This window comes from Carcharhinus amblyrhynchos, chromosome 1, assembly GCF_965287045.1.
Source record: "Carcharhinus amblyrhynchos chromosome 1, sCarAmb.v2.hapA, whole genome shotgun sequence".
NCBI classification, from domain to species: domain Eukaryota; kingdom Metazoa; phylum Chordata; class Chondrichthyes; order Carcharhiniformes; family Carcharhinidae; genus Carcharhinus; species Carcharhinus amblyrhynchos.
The window spans coordinates 87,453,844-87,474,870 of record NC_137324.1 but is presented as its reverse complement, the minus strand read 5'-3'; the positions used below and the strand labels follow the sequence as shown (position 1 = coordinate 87,474,870).

Genomic DNA, 21,027 nt, shown 5'->3' with positions numbered 1-21,027 from the left:
CGATGGTATGAGCAACTGTGAAAACTGTTGGAGGAACAATCTGCTAACATTCACGTTTCTGTTTGGAGTATTCAGCATCTTGGAACTTCTGTCTGAAAATTATGAAAAGAATACTTGACAACATTGCTTTCAAGTTGGGGGAAATTGATGCTGCTGTCAGATTTATCAATATGGATAATACAATTTTCTCTATCATTTGTTTCTGTTTTAGGCCATGACAAACAAAAACGTTAAAGAATTAGATAGTGAGCATGCATTTCAGAATGCAGAGTCCCCAGATTATGAAGACTTTAGGGCTGAGGCAGTTCTGCATCGTCGCAAACAGCAAGAGTGCTTTAGTAAGGCAGCAGAAGCTCATCGAAGAGGCATGAAACCAGTGGCTGTGTTTTATGCACAGCAAGTGAGTATACTGAAAAGTTAGTCATGAATAAGCCAAGGAAATATTTGAAAGTTGACTTTTTCTTGCTTAGGCACCTGCAATTTAACCAAACAGTAATACCAGTTTCTGTGCAAATGAATTGAATGGTTTCAGCACACAAATGCTGCCTGTGAAAGAGGTTCTGAGTGGAAACCTCAAACATAGACATCCTTGGAGGGAAAAACCACAAAAAGCTTTATTTTATGAGAGTTGTGCTCTGATAACAAGAAAAAATACAGCTGTTGTATTTTGTTCTGAAAGTAACCCTCCAGATTTTTCTTGTTTGTGCTGTATTGTCAATTAGATGCTTGTAAATTTTCATTGTGGTATGCCATCTGCTGAATATGTACTCTCGCTTTGTTGCACTGAGAGTGATTTGCAAATTGCAATATTGCAACAGTATATCACTGGCTGAACCACTTCCAACTGTGAAATTAATGAACCAGATAGTATTATGGTGTCAATCATTAATTACAATTGTTTAACATATATGATCAGTCTGATTCTTTTGAGCCCTGACTTTACTGACTTTTTAGGCTTACTAAGTATACACATTTTCATTTGCAAACAATTATTTTCAACAAACCTGTTAGATTCATTTGCTATGAAATGATGGAAGACTAGCAGTCAGAACATTTAAAAATTCACTCATGCTTTTTAAGACATTATATTTATCACATTTTCTTGAAAAGAATATATAAAGGTTAGACATGAAGAAGATTTGCATCTTTTTCCAATTCAGTAGAATAAAATGTGTTGTACAGGTCTTCATATTGTGGAATTCATCAACTAATATGCCACCTCTGATTTAGGTTTCACAGCTGAACTTGATCCAAACCTCATTTGGTGTCTATATCTATGTAAATTACAGTAGGAGTTCATTAGCAACAGTTAAGATCACAAGGTCGCAAGATAAAAATTGGGTAGAGATTTGACAAAAGGTCGTCTGGACTCAAAACGTCAGCTGTTTTTTCTCCTTACAAATGCTGCCAAACCTGCTGAGATTTTCCAGCATTTTTCTTTTGGTTTCAGCAACTTAAAAATGTGCAAGGCCAATTATGTCTGACTTCATTCAGCTGGAAAGACCCGATATTCCCTTACTTGCATCATATAATTGTTTCATAAACAGGGTTTTTGCTTCCAGCACTCTGCTGGTAAGTCCATTTCATGTATTGATTGGAAAAAAAAATTCTTCCATTTCTATAGTACCATTCATGACCTTAGATTTCTTTATTCATTCATGTGATGTGAGAGTCACTGGATAGGCCATCATTTATTGTTCATCCCTAATTGCCTTTGAGAAGGTGATGGTGAGCCGCCTTCTTGGAACAATTGCAGGTGAATCCACAGTGCCGTTAAGGAGGAAGTTCAGGAATTTGAGCCAGTGACAGTGAAGGAACAGAAATAAAATTCAAACTGACGTTTCTCTTGTGCTGCCTACACAATTTTGAAGAGTGTTCAGAAAGTTAAGGAATTGAAAGCTGTGTTACAATTAATGGAATTACACCAATCCTTTGATACTAAAAGTACTATTTTATTTGGTTAAAAATGTATTAATTGAATAATGCCTGCAATGTTATGTTTTTTGAGTTTTGTTATAATCAATTACCTTTAAAGGGCCACCTTCATGGGGAGAAGATGAAAGAAGCCAACTACAGAGCTGCTGCAAAGATTTTGAAGCGAGTAAATGTGTCGTTGCTTCCACAAAATGTTTTAGACTTGCATGGCCTTCATGTGGAAGAAGCCCAGTACCACCTGGAAAATGTGCTACTTGAGAAGATTACAGGTAGGTCACTTGTAATGCAATATAGGACGACCCCATTATAACGTGATGGTTGGGGTCCATAAAATGTTATCGTGAAAAAAGCAGGGTCACGCTAAATCGGGGTTCAAGAAAATCAGCGTAGAAACTGATTTTCCACCACATATGAAAGAGCAATTAATTCTTTGTGAAAACTAAATGTTCCCAATTATAGTTGGCGTAGAAAAAGACATGCATAACATCTGCCTAGAACCCTACCTCCTTTATAAAACTGATCAATTAAAGATAATCCATTGATACTAGTTGAGAAGGTCACTAGTTTGTCTCATTACATGATGTCCTAAGCAACCAAACTGGGGAGGAAAAGGGGAAGCATTATGTAATAATCTTGTATCCTTCTTGATTTTCCATGTTCGCTCAAATATTATAACTGCCACACCTCACTACCCCGTCCACTCCAGGTGTGTGTTTATCATAAGCAGTAATGCTGGCCTTGAGGAATGAAACCTCATTGTATGTTCAGATTCTCAGCATCATTTAGGTGGTTGCTGGGTTGGTATGACACACAACCATATGTCGAGTAAAGAAATTCTCCTCTTGGCCCTGACTATATGTCTTGGTAAAAAGTCTGACAACACCAGGTTTTAGTCCAACCTATTTATTTGATAATATACTCGCAAGCTTTCGGGTTAGCCCCTTCGTCAGGTACCACCATTGTGCACTTCCACTTCCCACGTTAGCATTTTTGGGCAGTAAGTGATGTTGCCAGTTTATGTCTTTTGAGGAGCAGTTATTGCTTTGAGACAGTCAAGCAAGAGGAACTTGCTTCAAGCAAGAGGTTATTGCAGAAGGTCAGGGGACATGGAGTTGGGGGTAGGGTGTTAGCGTGGATAGAGGACTGGTTGTCAAATAGGAGGCAGAGAGTGGGGGTCAATGGGTGCTATTCGGATTGGCGGTTGGTGACTAGTGGAGTGCCCCAGGGGTCGGTGCTGGGGCCTCAGCTATTTACCATTTATATAGATGATCTGGAGGAGGGAACCGAGTGTATGGTGTCGAAATTTGCTGATGACACCAAGATTGGTGGAACGGCAAATTGCGCGGATGGTGTGGAGAGTCTGCAGAAGGATCTAGATAGGCTGGGCGAATGGGCCAGGAACTGGCAAATGGAATTTAATGTTGGCAAGTGCGAGGTGGTCCACTTTGGTAGGAATAATGGTAGGAAGGATTATCGTGGAGAAAAACTGCAGCAGGCGACAGTGCAGAGGGACCTCGGGGTCCTTGTGCATGAGTCGCAAAAACCCAGCTTGCAGGTGCAGCAGGTGGTCAGGAAGGCAAATGGGATGCTGGCCTTCATAGCGAGGGGGTTTGAATATAAAAGTAGGGAGGTCTTGCTGTGGCTGTATAGGGCATTGGTGAGGCCGCAGCTGGAGTACTGTGTGCAGTTTTGGTCGCCGTACTTACGCAAGGATATTTTGGCCTTGGAGGGAGTGCAGAGGAGGTTTACTAGGCTGATGCCGGAGTTGGGGGGGTTGAGCTATGAGGAGAGGCTGAATAAACTAGGCTTGTACTCGTTAGAGTTTAGAAGAATGAGGGGAGATCTCATTGAGACGTATAAGATGATGAATGGGATGGATAGGATAGAGATGGAGAGACTCTTCCCGCTCAAAGGACAGTAGGACTAGGGGGCACAGCCTCAAGATAAAGGGGGGGCGGTTTAGAACGGAGTTGAGGAAGAACTTCTTCACTCAAAGGGTGGTGAATCTCTGGAATTCTCTGTCCGTTGAAGTGGTGGAGGCTACCTCGCTAAATATTTTTAAGAAGAGGGTTGATGGGTTTTTGATAAGAGAGGGGATTAAGGGTTATGGGGAGAGGGCGGGAATGTGGAAGTGAGCCATGACAGATCAGCCATGATCTTATTGAATGGCGGGGCAGGCTCGAAGGGCCAGATGGCCTACTCCTGCTCCTATTTCTTATGTTCTTATGAACTCTTTGAGCTGGCTGACAAGAATCAGGCTTGATTTTAGCCCGGGTCCAAGAGATGATGGAATCACGAATGATCCAATCTCCTACGTTACAATTTTATCAAATATAGTTTTATTTTTCTTTGTAATTTTAATGTTGCAAACTGATGAAAATCAATTTGTTTGGGTTCATTTTCCTTTATTTAAAGATCTTAGAATAGACTGCTCGCATCGGACATGTTTGTATTATAAATGCCTGCATAAACTGCAATAAAAAAGGGCCCAATGGTGCATTGCGTTATATCCAAATTCGCGTTAAATCAGGGTTTCACCGTTCATTATTGAGAATCAACTACTGAAAACGGAAGAAACTCTGTCATTCTTCTTGTCTCTGCCTATTTATCACTACTCTTTCCAGACTTCTGTAATGATCAGGTGAGTTGGCAAGTGTGAGGTTATCCACTTTGGTAGGAATAATGGTAGGAAGGACTACTACTTACAGGGTAAAAAGCTGCAGCATGCTACGGTGCAGAGGGACCTGGGGGTCCTTGTGCATGAGTCGCAAAAACCCAGCCTACAGGTGCAGCAGGTGGTCAGGAAGGCAAATGGGATGCTGGCCTTCATAGCGAGGGGGATTGAATATAAAAGTAGGGAGGTCTTGCTGTAACTATACAGGGCATTGGTGAGGCCGCAGCTGGAGTACTGTGTGCAGTTTTGGGCGCCGTACTTACGCAAGGATATTTTGGCCTTGGAGGGAGTGCAGAGGAGGTTTACTAGGCTGATGCCAGAGTTGAGGGGGTTGAGCTATGAGGAGAGGCTGAATAAACTAGGCTTGTACTCGTTAGAGTTTAGAAGAATGAGGGGAGATCTCATTGAGACATATAAGATGATGAATGGGATGGATAGGATAGAGATGGAGAGACTCTTCCCGCTCAGAAAGGATAGTAGGACTAGGGGGCACAGCCTCAAGATAAAGGGGGGGGGCGGTTTAGAACGGAGTTGAGGAAGAACTTCTTCACTCAAAGGGTGGTGAATCTCTGGAATTCTCTGCCCGTTGAAGTGGTGGAGGCTACCTTGCTAAATATATTTAAGACGCGGGTAGATAGGTTTTTGGTAGGCAAGGGGATTAAGGGTTATGGGGAGAAAGCGGGAAAGTGGAACTGAGCCACGACAGATCAGCCACAATCTTGTTGAATGGCGGGGCAGGCTTGAAGGGCTAGATGGTCTACTCCTGCTCCTATTTCTTATGTTCTTATAATGAAGGGGATGGATAGGGTAGAGAGATTCTTCCCGCTTAAAAAGGATAGCAGAACTAGAGGGCACAGCCTCAAGATAAGGGGGGTGGCAGTTTAGATCAGAGTTGAGGGGGAACTTCTTCACTGAAAGGGTGGTGAATCTCTGGAATTCTCTGCCTGTTGAAGAGGTGGAGGCTACCTCGCTGAATATATTTAAGTCACGGATAGATAGGTTTCTGATAGACAAGGGAATTAAGGGGTTATGGGGAGAAAGCGGGAAAGTGGAACTGATCCACTTCAGATCAGCTATGATCTTATTGAATAGCGGGGCAGGCTCGAAGGGCTAGATGGCCTACTCCTGCTCCTACTTCTTATGTTCTTACGTGAGGAGAGATAGAATGGCTCCCCTTTATTCTCACTCCTCATATGATTACAAAAGTCTTTTTAAACAGGATATGCTTGCCAATTTGGTGACTGTTGAACTGTTTCAATGTTTAAAAAGCGTATAGGTTTTCTTGAGTCTTTTCAGAAGAGGATAGTGTTTATATTACTTAACCTGGTCTATGTAAAATATTTTTTTAAAATTCCAAGCTTAATACTCTCATACATTCTATGTTCACACACACACCAATGAGTAGCAGGATAGATTTGCCACGCGTTTTAAAGTCCAATAAAACTTAAAAGATACACAGGTCTTGTAGATTGATTACTTGGGCGATTCTAGGCTGGTTTGGTGATGCCTCTGGATTCAGCTTCGAGGTGGTTTGAAGATATTGGCGGTTTGTATCTTTTTTTTCCCAAGGCAGTTGATATTTTTAAAAAATCCTTCTGCATGTAGATCGTCAAAACAGACAGGTTTCAAGCTTGCAGGATGGAATGGGAGAGAGAGGGAGGCCCAAGAGGTCTTATTGCTGTTTCTGGATATAACTGAAGAGTAACTAATCTAATTGAACCCATCTAATTGAGATCCTAAATGAACTGCTAGTTCATGCACCCATTAAAACAATAATAAACCATTAAAACTTTGTGTAACCATTGTGTAATTGAGCTTATACATTCTTATTTCATAAAGTTACAAAATGCTTTTACAATTTTTTTGTTTCAGAATACCAGCAGAAAGGTGGTAAACCTTACCTATCTGTCATAACAGGGAGGGGGTGCCACAGCCAAGGGGGAGTAGCACGTATTAAACCAGCTGTCATTGACTACCTCAGAAGCCACAACTTCAGGTATTCTTAGGCTGCGCATTTACTTTAGCTTTGATTGCCTCAGAAACCAAAAGTAATATCCTGGTTGATGCACTGTTATAAATCTTGTTTTCTGCCTTCTGTCATGTCAATTAGAGTAAAGGATTTATTTTACTGTAGGGTGAAGTAGCAGTTTATTGTCTGTCTATTAACATGCTTTCACCACTCCTCATAAATTTATTGGGATTTAATTCCTGCCCTGAAATTAAAGCAGAAACTATCATATTGAAAGTATTAAAAAAGTTTTGGTCTTCATCAATTTCTCAAACACCTAAGTGGATTGTTTAAAAAACATTGAAGATAATCATACAATGCTGGGTCCCTGCTGTTTGATTGGGAGAAACAAGAATTGCGGGATAATGAAATTACTGTGTCCTTGAATGTCGTGGAGAAAGCATTGTTTTCAACTTCTAGCAGGAAGTCCCTTTGTTACATTGTCTTGAATCATTTGCACACATTGAACAAGACCATGTGATAGCTTGATATTCAATGCTTCGGGCCCTACATTCGATGAATCTCTCTTAGCTTTTCTGTTACTGAGATCTTTAACCATGCTTTGTCACTGTAAGATTTGATTTCTCCAATGTTTTCCCCATTGGCTTCCAGCTTTCAAAAATTATAAATTGTTGTGATGATACAGTGCCTTTAGCAAATGTAGTTTTATCGTGTTTCTTGTAAGGAGTATGTTTGAAAGTCAGCTCTGTTTAATACAGTGCCAGAAGCTCAAATGTTAAGAGTGCGGGATAATTGGTTTTAGCTAATGGTGTATTTGTCCAAACAGAGTTAATGCACTTTTATTTACTGATGTTTCCCTTGGGGTTTCAGAGTAGGGCTTTGATTAGTTTGATTTACAGAGTCATATGATTAATGGGAGGAGCTAAGCTTCCAGGAAGTACAGTTTTAGTTTCATTTGTAAAATCAAGAGCAGTTGTTAACTGGAGCTTCTTAAAAGAGGTGGCTGTCTTTCTCTTTCTCTCTCTCTCTGAAAAGTAATCCCTCGCTCTGCAGAGGTGTTCATAAAAGCTCTAGGATTGTTAACAAGTACAAGCACGTAAGGCTATATTGTTTGCTAACTATTTTGAAGAGAGGTTTAAGTCTGTAAGAGGAATATTGCTTGAATTGGAACTATTGGAGATAGGTGAGTAAATTGTATCTTGGAACATAGAACATTACAATGCAGTACAGACCCTTCGGCCCTCAATGTTGCGCCGACTTGTGAAACAAATCTGAAGCCCGTCTAACCTACACTATTCCAATATCATCCATTTTGTTTATCCAGTGACCATTTAAATACCCCTAATGTTGGCGAGTCCACTACTGTTGCAGGCAGGACATTCCATGGTCTTACTACTCTGAGTAAAGAACCTACCTCTGACATCTATCCTATATCTATCACCCCTCAATTTAAAGAACATAAGAATATAAGAAATAGGAGCAGGAGTAGACCATCTAGCCCTTCGAGCCTGCCCCGCCATTCAATAAGATCATGGCTGATCTGAAGTGGATCAGTTCCACTTTCCTGCTTTCTCCCCATAACCCTTAATTCCCTTGTCTATCAGAAATCTATCTACCCATGACTTAAATATATTCAACGAGGTAGCCTCCACCACTTCAATGGGCAGAGAATTCCAGAGATTCACCACCCTTTGAGTGAAGAAGTTCCTTCTCAACTCCGTTCTTAAACCCCCCCCCATTATTTTGAGGGTGTGCCCTCTAGCTCTGTTTTCCTTTCTAAGCGGAAGGAATCTTTCTACCTTTACCCTATCTGTCCCCATCATTATCTTATAAGTCTCTATAAGATCCCTCCTCAACCTTCTAAACTCTTAACGAGTACAGGCCCAGTCTATTCAATCTCTCTTCATAAGCTAACCCCCTCATCTCCGGTATCAGCCTGGTGAACCTTGTCTGTACTCCCTCCAAGGCCAATATATCCTTTCGCAAATAAGGGGACCAAAACTGCACACAGTACTCCAGTTGGGGCCTCACCAGTGCCTTGCACAGTTGCAGCAAGACCTCCCTGCTTTTATATTCTATCCCCCTCGCTATAAAGGCTAACATTCCATTTGCCTTCTTGATTACCTGCTGCACCTGCAGATTGGGTTTTTGCAATTTATGCACAAGGACCCCCAGGTCCCTCTGCACTGTAGCATGCTGCAGCATTTTGCCCTTTAAATAATAATCCCTCCTACTATTTTTTCTACCAAAGTGGATAACCTCACATTTGCTAATGTTGTACTCCATCTGCCATTTCCTCGCCCACTCACTCAGCCTATCCAGATCTCTCTGCAGACTTTCCATACCCTCCATGCAATTCACTTTTCCACTCATCTCCATGTCATCAGCAAATTTTGTTACCGTACACTCAGCCCCCTCCTCCAGATCATCTATATAAATGGTAAACAGTTGAGGCCCCAGCACCAATCCCTGCGGCACTCCACTAATCATCAACTGCCAACCAGAAAAACGTCCGTTGATTCCAACTCTCTGCTTCCAGATAACTAATCCTCAATCCACGCTAACACTATACCCCCAACTCTGTGTACCCTAACCTTCTGCAGCAAAGCTATGTCCCCTCGTGCTAGCTACCTCCATCCGAGGAAAAAGGCTCTCACTGTCCACCCTATCTAATCCTCTGATCATCTTATATGCCTCTATTAAGTCACTTCTTAACCTTCTCTCTAACGAAAACAGCCTCAAGTCCCTCAGCCTTTTCTCATAAGACCTTCCCACCATACCAGGCAACATCCTGGTAAATTTCATCAGCACCCTTTCCAATGCTTCCACATCCTTCCTATAATGTGGCAACCAGAACTGTATGCAATACTCCACGTGTGTCTGCACCAGAGTTTTGTACAACTGCAGCATGATCTCATGGCTCCGAAACGCAATCCCTCTACCAATAGAAGCTAACACACTGTACGTCTTCTTAACAATCCTATCAACCTGGGTGCCGGCTTTCAGGGATCTATGCACATGGAAACCTAGATCTCTCTGCTCAACTACACTACCAAGTAACTTATTATTAGCCCAGTATTCTATATTCCTGTTACTCCTTCCAAAGTGAATCACTTCACACTTTACCGCATTAAACTCCAATTGCCACCTCTCAGCCCAGCTCTGCAACTTATCTATGTCCCTCTGTAACCTGCAACATCCTTCCGCGCTGTCCTCAACTCCACCGACTTTAGTGTTGTCTGCAAATTTACTAACCCCTCCTTCTACACCCTCATCCAGGTTATTTATAAAAATGACAAACAGCAGTGGCCCCAAAATAGATCCTTGTGGTACATCACTAGTAATTGAACTCCAGGATGAACATTTCCCATCAACCACCATCCTCTGTTTTCTTACAGCTAGCCAATTTCTGATCCAAACCGCTAAATCATCCTCAATCCCATGCCTCCGTATCTTCTGCAGTAGCTTACCATGGGGAACCTTATCAGATGCTTTACTGAAATCCATATACGCCACATCAACTGCTTTACTAATTTGTAAATTAGTTTGACTAATTTACTGGAGTTTTGAGTTTGACTAATTTATTGGAATTTTATGAGGATATAACAAGTGCGGTTGACAGAGGGGGACCGGTGGATGTGGTGTATTTAGATTTCCAGAAGGCATTCGATAAAGTGCCTCACAAAAGGTTGCTGCATAAGATAAAGGTACACGGAGTTGGGGGTAAAGTGTTAGCGTGGATTGAGGATTGGCTATCTAACAGAAAGCAGAGGGTTAGAATAAATGCATGCTTTTCCGATTGACAATGAGCATCTAGTGGCGTGCTGCAGGAATCGGTTGTGGGGCCTCAACTATTTATCATATACGTAGACGATCTGGAGGAGGGGACTGAGTGTAGGGCAATGAAGTTTGTGGATGAAACAAAGATGAGTGGGAAAGCAAATTGCGCGGAGGACTCGGAAAGTCTGCAGAGAGATTTGGATAGGCTAAGTGAGTGGGCAAGGAGCTGGCAGATGGAGTATAACGTTGGTAAGTGTGAGGTTATCCACTTTGGAAGGAATAATAGTAAAATGGACTATTATTTAAACAGTGAAACATTTTAACATGCTACTGTGCAGAGGGACCTGGGGGTCCTTGTGCATGAATCACAAAAACTGAGTTTGCAGGTGCAGCAGGTAATCAAGAAGGCAAATGGAATGTTGGCCTTTATCGCGAGAGGGATGGAGTATAAAAGCAGGGAGCTCGTGCTGCAATTGTACAAGGTGCTGGTGAGGCCGCACCTAGAGTACTGTGTACAATTTTGGTCCCCTTATTTAAGAAAAGATATATTAGCTTTGGAGGGAGTACAGAGAAAGTTCACCAGGTTGATTCCGGACATGAGGGGTTAGCTTATAAGGAGAGATTGAGTTGACTGGGCCTGTGCTCATTGGAGTATAGAAGACTGAGGGGAGATCTTATAGAGACGTATAAGATAATGAAGGGGCTAGATAGGGTAGAAGCAGCGAGGTTATTTCCACTTACAATGGAAACAAGAACTAGGGGGCTTAGCCTCAAAATACAGGGGAGTCAATTTAAAACAGAGTTGAGGAGAACTTCTTCTCCCAGTGGGTAGTGTATCTTTGGAATTCTCTGCCCAATGAAACAGTCGTGGCTACCTCGTTAAATGTGTTTAAGTCACAGATAAATAGATTTTTAACCAATAAGGGAATTAAGGGTTATGGGGAGTGGGCGGGTAAGAGGAACTGAACCCACTAACAGATCAGCCATGATCTTATTGAATGGCAGAGCAGGCTCAAGGAACTAGATGGCCTACTCCTGTTCCTAGTTCTTATGTTTTAGCCTTATCCACCTCTTTGGTCACCTTCTCAAAGAACTCAATGAGGCTTGTGAGGCTCGACCTACCCTTCACAAAACCGTGTTGACTATCCCTAATCAAATTATTCCTTTCTAGATGATTATAAATCCTATCTCTTATAACCCTTTCTAAAACTTTGCCCACATCAGAAGTAAGGCTCACTGATCTATAATTATCAGGGTTGCCTCTGCTCACCTTCTTGAACAAGGGGACGACATTTGCTATCCTACAGTCTTCTGGCGTTATTCCTGTAGATAATGACGACATAAAGATCAAAGCCAAAGACTGCAATCTCCCCCCAGCCTCCCAGAGATTGGTAGGATAAATCCCATCTGGCCCAGGGGACTTATCTATTTTCATACTTTCTAGAATTGCTAACACTTCCTCCTTATGAACCTCAATCCCATCTAGTCTAATAGCCTGTATCTCTGTATTCTCCTCGACAACATTGTCTTCTTTCTGTGTGAATACTGACAAAAAATATTCATTTAACACCGCACCTATCTCTTCGGACTCCATGCATAACTTCCCATAACTTTCCTTGACTGATCCTAATCTTACCCTAGTCATTGTTTTATTCTTGTTTTAAGTTTTATTCAAATATTAAATGTTAAACTAGTTCATTTGTTATAGTTGAACTGTATTGTTAAATAAAGTTTGTTTTGGTAAAAGCTTCCCAGTATGTCAAAAGAATCACACCTGAAGTGAAACACCTTATCCTCATATTAATGCCAATATAGTAAATAGTTGGGGTCTATGCTAAATTCATAATGTACCTTGGAGTGTCTGATCTCGTATCCTAACATTGTCCAAAATGCAGCTGTCCATATACTGAATCATGCTAAATCCAATTGCCTGTCACCTCTTTCCTACTAAACTACGTTGGCTGTCTGCCCCAAACACATGCCATTTTAAGTTTTGTTTTCCTTTTGGAATTCCCCCAAAGCTTTATAACATTCTCAACCTGGTGCCACTCATACTCTGATATTCTGACTCATAGCTGTTGGGAGGTTTTAATCTTGTTCTGACCAAGTAATCTTGATAAGATTACTGTATCTTGGGTAGTGAGGGTAATGAAATCAGTTGATTACCATACTGATTACAAAAAGAAACTATTTTGCTTTCAGCAAAGCTGGTTAATCTAAAATTTTCAGGATAAGTAAGCTTGTATTATTTGTATTATGTCTGTTGTCATCAAGTACTTAATATTAAATGCAATAATTAGTATTTGATCCTATTTACATAAAAGTATAACATTTTCCGACATTAAATTCATTTATATAACACCTTTCACGATCTCTAGACATTCTAAAGCACTATACAGCTAATTGAATACTTCTAAACTTTAGTATTGTAAGGAACCTGGCAGCTATTGTGCACACAGCAAACTTTCAGAAACAGCATTACAGCAATGACCAGATGATCATTTTTTTATTATGTTGATCAGGACACTGAGGATATCTCTTCTACTGCTTTTCAAAATGGTTTCACATGATATTTCACATCCACCTGAGAGAGCACACATGACCTTGGTAAAGATAGCACTTCTTATGGTGCATATTTACCTTTTATACTGCACTGGAGTGTCAGCCGAGATCTTTATACTCATTTCCTTGGAGTGAGATTTGAACCCACAACCTTCTGACTCTGAGACAAGAGTACTACAATTGATGACTGAATTGTTTGTTTTGTTTATAGGTTCACGGAGCCACAGCAAGGTGTTGTGAAAATTAAGTTGAATTGAAGGATGACGATTTGACAAGAAAATTATTTCCTAATTCTGAGTATGCAGCTATCTCATGTGGGTTCAGAGTTACTGCACAATATCAAACATTTAAGTGTGCAGTGTTTTTTTAAATGGTAACACTCAGGGATATTGAGCAGATTTAATACAGTGAAATTTGATCCTGGTATACTTAAGAGTGCCTATTTGACTCCCATTGGGTTAAAGCATCTTTTAACATGAAAATGTGTTCTGATAAGTTTACTCAGCTTGGTAAATTTAACCCTTTTAAAATGTGTTGTGTATAATTGTCCTTAGTCTTTAATGTATGTTTGTAGTGCTTTGAAATACCAGCACAGAAGAATAAGAACTGCCCATTCTGAAACATTTTGAGGCTGCCAAAATTTGAGCAATTTCACTGATTGTCCTAAAATGCGTTGAAAAGGATTATTTCCCCAACTGTGAAATGTTGATCTTTTGCTGATGCAAAGTAAAACTTGAGAGGATCTAGATTTATAAGTGAGATTGTGAGTAAAGTGAGGTTTTTTTAAAGAAATAAAACTAAATTTTAACTTTTGTAACTTTTTGCACAAAATTGAGTTTGCAAATGTGACACCCAAGTTTTAACTAATAAAGTTCTTCATTCTGCTTCTTTTTGCTATTGTTTTAAAACAGTAAAAATACATTTTTAAATTTGATGCAATAATGATGGGGGAAGTGTTGACTCGAGAAAATAATTTGTATTGGATATATTGCTGCTCTGCTCTTTGTTCTTACCACTTTTTTGTTATGGGGTGTGAACTTCTGATGTGGAAAATATTTTTCAATTGAAAATACCTCTGTTGAGACATAGAAAAAGAGCATCAAATATTAGACATTGATTGCACAGCATTACTTCATCATGAATTACTATTTTAAAGTTTTACAAGAGATTTATACATAATTTTTAAGCAAATCTATCATTTTTAAAAATTCTATAATCAATAAAAAAATTTAAAACTTTTGATCATTATATTTTATGCCATAGTGACTGTATAGAATTGCATTTTATTGGAATAAAAATTATGTACATTTCCACCATAGAACATGTAATAAAGGTGCCAGATTATTGGAGGGTGGCTCATGTTGTTCTGTTGTTTAAAAAAGTTTCCAAAAAAATCCAGGAAATTATAGGCCAGTAAGTTTGACGTCGGTGGTGGGCAAGTTATTGGAAGGTGTGATAAGGGATAGGATCTACAAATATTTGGATAGACAGGGACTTATTAGGGAGAGTCAACATGGCTTTGTGCTTGGTAGGTCATGTTTGACCAATCTATTAGAGTTTTTCGAGGAGGTTACCAGGAAAGTGGATGAAGGGAAGGCAGTGGATGTTGTCTACCTGGATTTTAGCAAGGCCTTTGATAAGGTCCCTGATGGGTGGTCAGTTAGGAAGATTCAGTTGCTAGGTACACATGGGGAGGTAGTAAATTGGATTAGACACTGGTTCCGTGGAAGAAGCCAGAGAGTGGTTGTGGAGGATTGCTTCTCTAAGTGGAGGCCTGTGACGAGTGTGTGCCACAGGGATCGGTATTGGGTCCATTGTTGTTTGTCATCTGTATCAATGATCTGGATGATAATGTGGTAAATTGGATCAGCAAATTTGCTGATGCTGCAAAGATTGGAGGTGTAGTGGACAGTGAGGAAGGTTTTCAAAGCTTGCAGAGGGATTTGGACCAACAAGAAAAATGCGCTGACAAATGGCAAATGGAATTTAACGCAGACAAGTGTGAGGTATTGCACTTTGGAAGGACAAACCAAAGTAGAATGTACAGGGTAAATGGTAGGACTCTGAAGAGTGCAGTTGAACAGAAGGATCTGGGAATACAGGTACAGAATTCCCTAAAAGTGACGTCACAGGTGGATAGGGTCATAAAGAGTGCTTTTGGTACATTGGCCTTTGTAAATCGGAGTATCAAGTATAAAAGTTGGAGTGTTATGGTAAGGTTGTATAAGGCATTGGTGAGGCCAAATTTAGAGTATTGTGTACAGTTTTGGTCACCTAGTTACAGGAAGGATGTAAATAAGGTTAAAAGCGTGCAGAGAAGGTTCACAAGGATGTTGCTGGGACTTGAGAAGCTGAGTTACAGAGAGAGATTGAATAGATTAGGACTTTATTCCCTGGAGTGTAGAAGAATGAGGGGAGATTTGATGGGTATAGATAGAATGAATGCAAGCAGGCTTTTTCCACTGAGGCGAGAGGAGAAAAATACCAGACGGCATGGGTTGAGGGTGAAGGGAGAAAAGTTTAAAGGGAATATTAGAGGGGGGGGCTTCTTCACGCAGAGAGTGGTGGGAGTGTTCAATGAACTGCCAGATAAAGTGTTAAATGTGGGGTCAGTTTTAACATTTAAGAAAAACTTGGATAAGTCCATGGATGAGAGGGTGTGGAGGAATATGGTCCAAGTGCAGGTCAGTGGGACTAAGCAAAAAATGGTTCAGCACAGCCAAGAAGGGTCAAAAGGCCTGTTTCTGAGCTGTAATTTTCCGTAGTTCTATGGTAAAGGCACTATGCTTAACATTTTAATGCTGCTTAGTAAATCGGTTGGAGTAATGCAAGAAATAAATTGTTTTTGCTGCTTTATTTAACATACAAATATTTTAAAATGGCATATTTTGTTTTCAGCTTTGATCCCTATCCTTGCACTGTGTATGCATATAATGTATAAATCTCCACATTTTATTGTGATCAGTAAGTGATTATGGATTATCTCTGAGTATATGATATAGTTATAATCAAATAGTGGTTCAGATTGATTATTTAAATGTGTAATTTAAGTACTTTCAAATATGAAAGAGAGGCTTTTCCAGTGAGTTCACACTCTAAATGACAAGGCCACATTTTTTTACTGAAATCATAAGCATTGCTGGGAATGAACTGAAGGAGAGAATGTTTTGATGATCTAAAAGTTAAGCATAATGTTGTCTCCAAGTTTGCTTTACTGTTCAGCAAACTGGATATGCATATATGCATATGTCAATCCCTGCCTATGTATGGCTATGTTTAAAATTTATTTATTAGTGTTACAAGTGGGCTTACATGAACATTGCAATGAAGTTACTGTGAAAATCCCCTAGTCATCAGTTAATTTAAAATTTTAGTATTTTTTGGACTTCTTCCCAAGATGTCCTTTGCTCTTCAGTCTGCTCTGCAGTTTTTGCCACACATGAGAGTGACCTAAGAGATTCTTTACCTCATTTTTCTCTCCCATGGATCCCTATATTGCATGGCTAAGATTGATGTGAGTAATCAAATGGAGACCAACATTCATTCCAATACCCTTCTGCATACCATAACTACACTTTCAAAAGTGGTTATTAGGCAAAACATTTGAAGTATGTTACAGCTGTTTTGTGCAGCAATTAGTTGCTGCCTATATAAATTGAAATTCTGTGACCATTCACACTGGCAGAATGCTCTGGTCCCGCCAGTGGTGCACCAGAGAATCTCGCCGCCTATGAACAGCATGTCGTGTCTCACAACTGAGAAAAACGTTGAGGGAAGGCCAGTGAATCTTACCTGTAATATGCTAAATTACCATTGTATACACAGATATTTAATAGCTAATCAAAAAGCAATTAAATATATAGAAAGAGCTCTCACAAAGAAGTGGGTAATTATGTGGAGGAAGAAATTTGCCATTTGTGATTTTGATGAACATGGGAAGCAGTCATGTTTACGAGGTTATAAAAGGCACAAAGAACCTGAATCAATTTATTTAATGGATTTCTGTAGAATTAAATGCAGGTCAAGAATTTTTTTTAGGGGAAAGGCACCATGAACAAGTTCAGTTGCTCAATTCTTTAACCATGTAAATTTTTTATTAAAAAATATTAAACTCTGTTCATTTTTCACAGCAGGGAGTGGAGCATGTATGTTAGAGAATTCCATTCAGCATATTTATTGTGAAATGCTTGTTTTCCAATCTCTCAATAGGCCTTTGGGAAGAATGTGTATGTTTTGGCTGATTTTTAGCCATCAGTGATTGTACTTCCTTGTTGAATTGCTTTTTCCTTCGATTACAAATCTTATTTTCATAAAATAGATATTTTACTAATATGAATGATTGTCCATGAATCTCAGCTAAATATTTCACCTATTCCATACCAATATTGAAAGTCTTTTTTTCCCTTTTCTCAGTGGTACTTCAAAAGATGATTCAAGGAACACGACCATTGTGATTTTATTGTTGTTCTTTCAGTCAGTATGCTTCATATTCTGAGGACAGTACAACTCCAAATTAAAGTTTGTATGTGCTTTCCATCCAGTTGTACATGGCGTAATCCTGTTAATACTGTGATGAGGAAACATTTCTTCACTAAGAGAATGGTAAATCTGTGGAATTTGCTACCATGGGAGGCAGTTAAGGCCAAAATATTATAATATTATGTTTCCAAGATGGAGTTAGATATATCCTTTGGGGCAAAGGGAATCAAAGGATATCGGGGGGAGGGCAGATAGGATCTGGCAACTGAGTTGGATGATCTGTCATGATCATAATGAATGAAGGAGCAGGCTCAAAGGGCCAAATGGCCTACTCCTATTTTCTATGCTTCTATGTATAATTTAACATCAACTCATTTGTCATGTGTTAATCAGAGGAAGTTTAAAAAATTATATTCATATAATCAATAAAGCTACTACCAACGTGCAGCTACTGGTCTCAAATTGGTATTTGTGGATTTGAGATTAGCAGTAAACAGCCTTGGATTCATAAAGAGAGCTTTGCTTCTCAGGGCATTAGTTTGTAATATTGGAAAAGAGCATCTGCTTTCTCCTAGCATTAAGAACATTAAAATATATTGATGTGCTTAAGTGGTTCAGTGGACTGCTAGGTACTTTTAAAATACAGCCTTACTTTCTGAAGCAGTAATAACACATCCTGTGCAAATTCAAGCTAGGGAGCTTGCACAACTTTGCCTTAATGTGCTCAGGGGGTAGGTCTGGTGATGCACATCAAAAACAGAGAAGTGCTGGAAAATCTCAGCAGGTCTGATAGCACCTGTGGAAAGATAATATAGCCAACATTTCAAGACTAGATGACTCTTCATCAGAGCAGACCCATCGTTCAGATAGATCTGCTAGGATTTTCCAGCATTTTTCTGTTTTTGTTTCAGATCGGCTCTTCTCTCTACAGATGTTCTCAGATCTGCTAAGTTTTCCAGCATTTTTCTGTTTTTGTTTCAGATTCCAGCTTCCTCAGTATTTTGCATTTATCTCAGGTTATGCACCTCAGGTTCAACTATCACTTTTGTTTTACTTGCAAACAAATTTGTGTTGTTAAAAGTGTGATACTGTTATCACTTAAAGCATTTTGAGTAACAACTTAAGTGAACTTATAGGGAATTGTAAGGTATAAGGGTTTGGGACATTTGAGATGTGACAAGATACTACATAAGTACAATACTTTTTCTGAGTTTATGGATTGAATCAATATAATTGCTGATATTAAAAGATAATTTGCAAATGTTGCTTATTCTTGATCAACAATAAGTTGAAAATTGATGGGCAGAGTGCTTTGAAATTTGTTCAGTATGGTTTTTGTCTATTTTTACAGTGGACTTTTACAACATTACTGATATTTGCTGATAGACTTAAAAATATATATTTTTGTGACCTTGTTACTGGAAGCATAGGATGTAATTTTTATGCCACATTTACCTTTCACATTAGCCATAAGGACCAAATATTTCAGTATTTATACTGGTGTATTTTTGAGCAACAAATGAAGTAAATACTGGATGCTTATAAATTTTAATATTTTTAATATTTACCTTATGATTTGAAATATGACATTTTGTGGTTTAAATCAAAGTAATTGTATTTTATTTTTTCAGAATATTATGTAATGTATTTTAGAAGATATTTTCAATAAAAGTATATATGTTTCATATATTTGTTTACTTATTACTTGATAATTTGTACTTGTATCCTTTTTAGTTTTGAGAACCATCAACAGCTAGAATTTCATGTTGCTTACATGGTCCTGCCCACCTACTGGAAAATTGATGGGAACCACGTGTTGCTTTTCTCCGGGAAGCCCAACACTAAAAAATGATATTTTTCAGAATATTATAGAACTTTTATGATGGTGATGTAGGCATAGCATAGACCACCTGGTAGCTGTTTCTCATCTCAGTCTAGAAAAAGACAAACAGTCTCAGAAATGTTAAAGCCAAAATACTGCAGGTACTGGAATCTGAAACAATAAAACAAAAAATGCTGGAGAAACTCAGCAGGTCTGACAGCATCTGTGGAGAGAGAATAGAGCCAACGTTTAGAGTCAGGATGATCCTTCATCAGAGCCAGGAATGTTAAGTTCTAGTTCATGCTTCCATGTTGACGCTTCTAAGTCTTGTACGCTTTTATCTACACAAGTGCCTAGTAAAGAGTAACTAGTGGCACACAGCATGAAATAAGTTAAAAGATTACCTCAGCCAAAGTGTTGGATAGGTGGGTGGTCACACCTTGGGATTCATCCTACTGTTGTTAGCCAGAGCTATTCGAACAAGTAACCAACATAAGATAAACAACTAGCCCCTAGAAAGTATATTAACCAATGATTGGGGGGCGGGTAGTCCTTGTCGGGCAGCTGCCTTCAGGTGGAGGAAGACTGGGAGAAGCGCCTCCTAGCGCTTCAGCTAGAGAGCAGATGGCTGCTATTACAAGCTGCATAGATCAACACTCATCTCGCACCATCCACCTGTTCATCCCCTGAGGTCAGCCATTTGTATTCATCTGTTACGGGTTGTATGATTTTTCTGTCTTTTGATTTCACTGTATACTAATACGTGTGACAATAATAAAAGTATTGTTTCTTACACACTCTATAAAGCATACAGTTCATTGAGAAGGAGAGGGTGCAAAATGTAGTGTTACAGTCATAGCTACGGTGTAGAGAAAGATCAACTTCATATAAGGTAGGTCCATTCAAAAGTCTGTTGGCAGCAGGGAAGAAACTGTTCAAGTTGGTTGGTACATGACCTCAGACTTTGGTATCTATATCCCAACAGAAGAAGGTGGAAGAGAGTATGTCTGGGGTACGTGGGGGGGCCTTGATTATGATGGCTATTTTTCCTGAGGCAATGGGAAGTGTAGACAGAGTCAATGGATAGGAGGTTGGTTTGAGTGATGGACCCTTAGTAGTTTCTTGCAGAATTTAATAGTGATAGTGCACCACTGAATAAGGTCATGCCAAAGAAAAATAGCAACAAGACAACAAGGTTGAGTGGGCAGTTAGGAAGGCAAATGCAATGTTAGTATTCATGTCGAGAGGGCTAGAATGCAAGAGTAGGGATGCACTCTGAGGTTGTGCAAGGCTCAGGTCAGACTCCAATTGGAGTAGTGTGAGTAGTTTTGGACCCTGTATCTAATATGTGCTGGTCTTGGAAAGGATCCTGAGGAGGTTCACCAGGAAGACCCCTGGAATGAAGAGTTTGTCATACGAGGAACGGTTGAGGACTCTGGATCTGTACTTACTGGAGTTTAAAAGAATGAGGGGTATCTTATTGAAACTTACAGGATACTGTAAGGCTGGGATAGAATGGACGTGGAGAGGATGTTTCCATTAGTAGAAAAAATTAGAACCAGAGGGCACAACCTTAAACTAAAAGGATGATCCTTCAAAACAGAGATGAGGAGGAATTTCTTCAGCCAGAATGTGGTGAATCTGTGGAATGTTTTGCCGCAGAAGGCTATGGAGGCCAGGTTATCGAGTGTCTTTAAGACAGCGATAGATAGATCCTTGATTAATAAGGGGACCAAGGGTATGAGGAAAAGGCAGGAGAATGGAGATGAGAAAAATATCAGCCATATTGAAAGGTGAAGCAGACTT

The 21,027-nt window shown here is 39.6% G+C and overlaps 1 protein-coding gene across 1 annotated transcript in view; it reads left to right on the top strand.

The window, feature by feature from the left end:
- n4bp2 (NEDD4 binding protein 2) overlaps nucleotides 1-19,027 on the top strand; it is a 78,957-nt gene extending 59,930 nt beyond the window's left edge. The window contains exons 13-16 of the mRNA XM_080188540.1: nucleotides 212-400; nucleotides 2,036-2,204; nucleotides 6,482-6,605; nucleotides 13,132-19,027. Of these exons, the coding sequence (XP_080044666.1) occupies nucleotides 212-400; nucleotides 2,036-2,204; nucleotides 6,482-6,605; nucleotides 13,132-13,177 (528 nt within the window). The 3' untranslated portion in view covers nucleotides 13,178-19,027. The remainder of the gene's footprint in view (nucleotides 1-211; nucleotides 401-2,035; nucleotides 2,205-6,481; nucleotides 6,606-13,131) is intronic.
- Nucleotides 19,028-21,027: the final 2,000 nt, after the last annotated feature.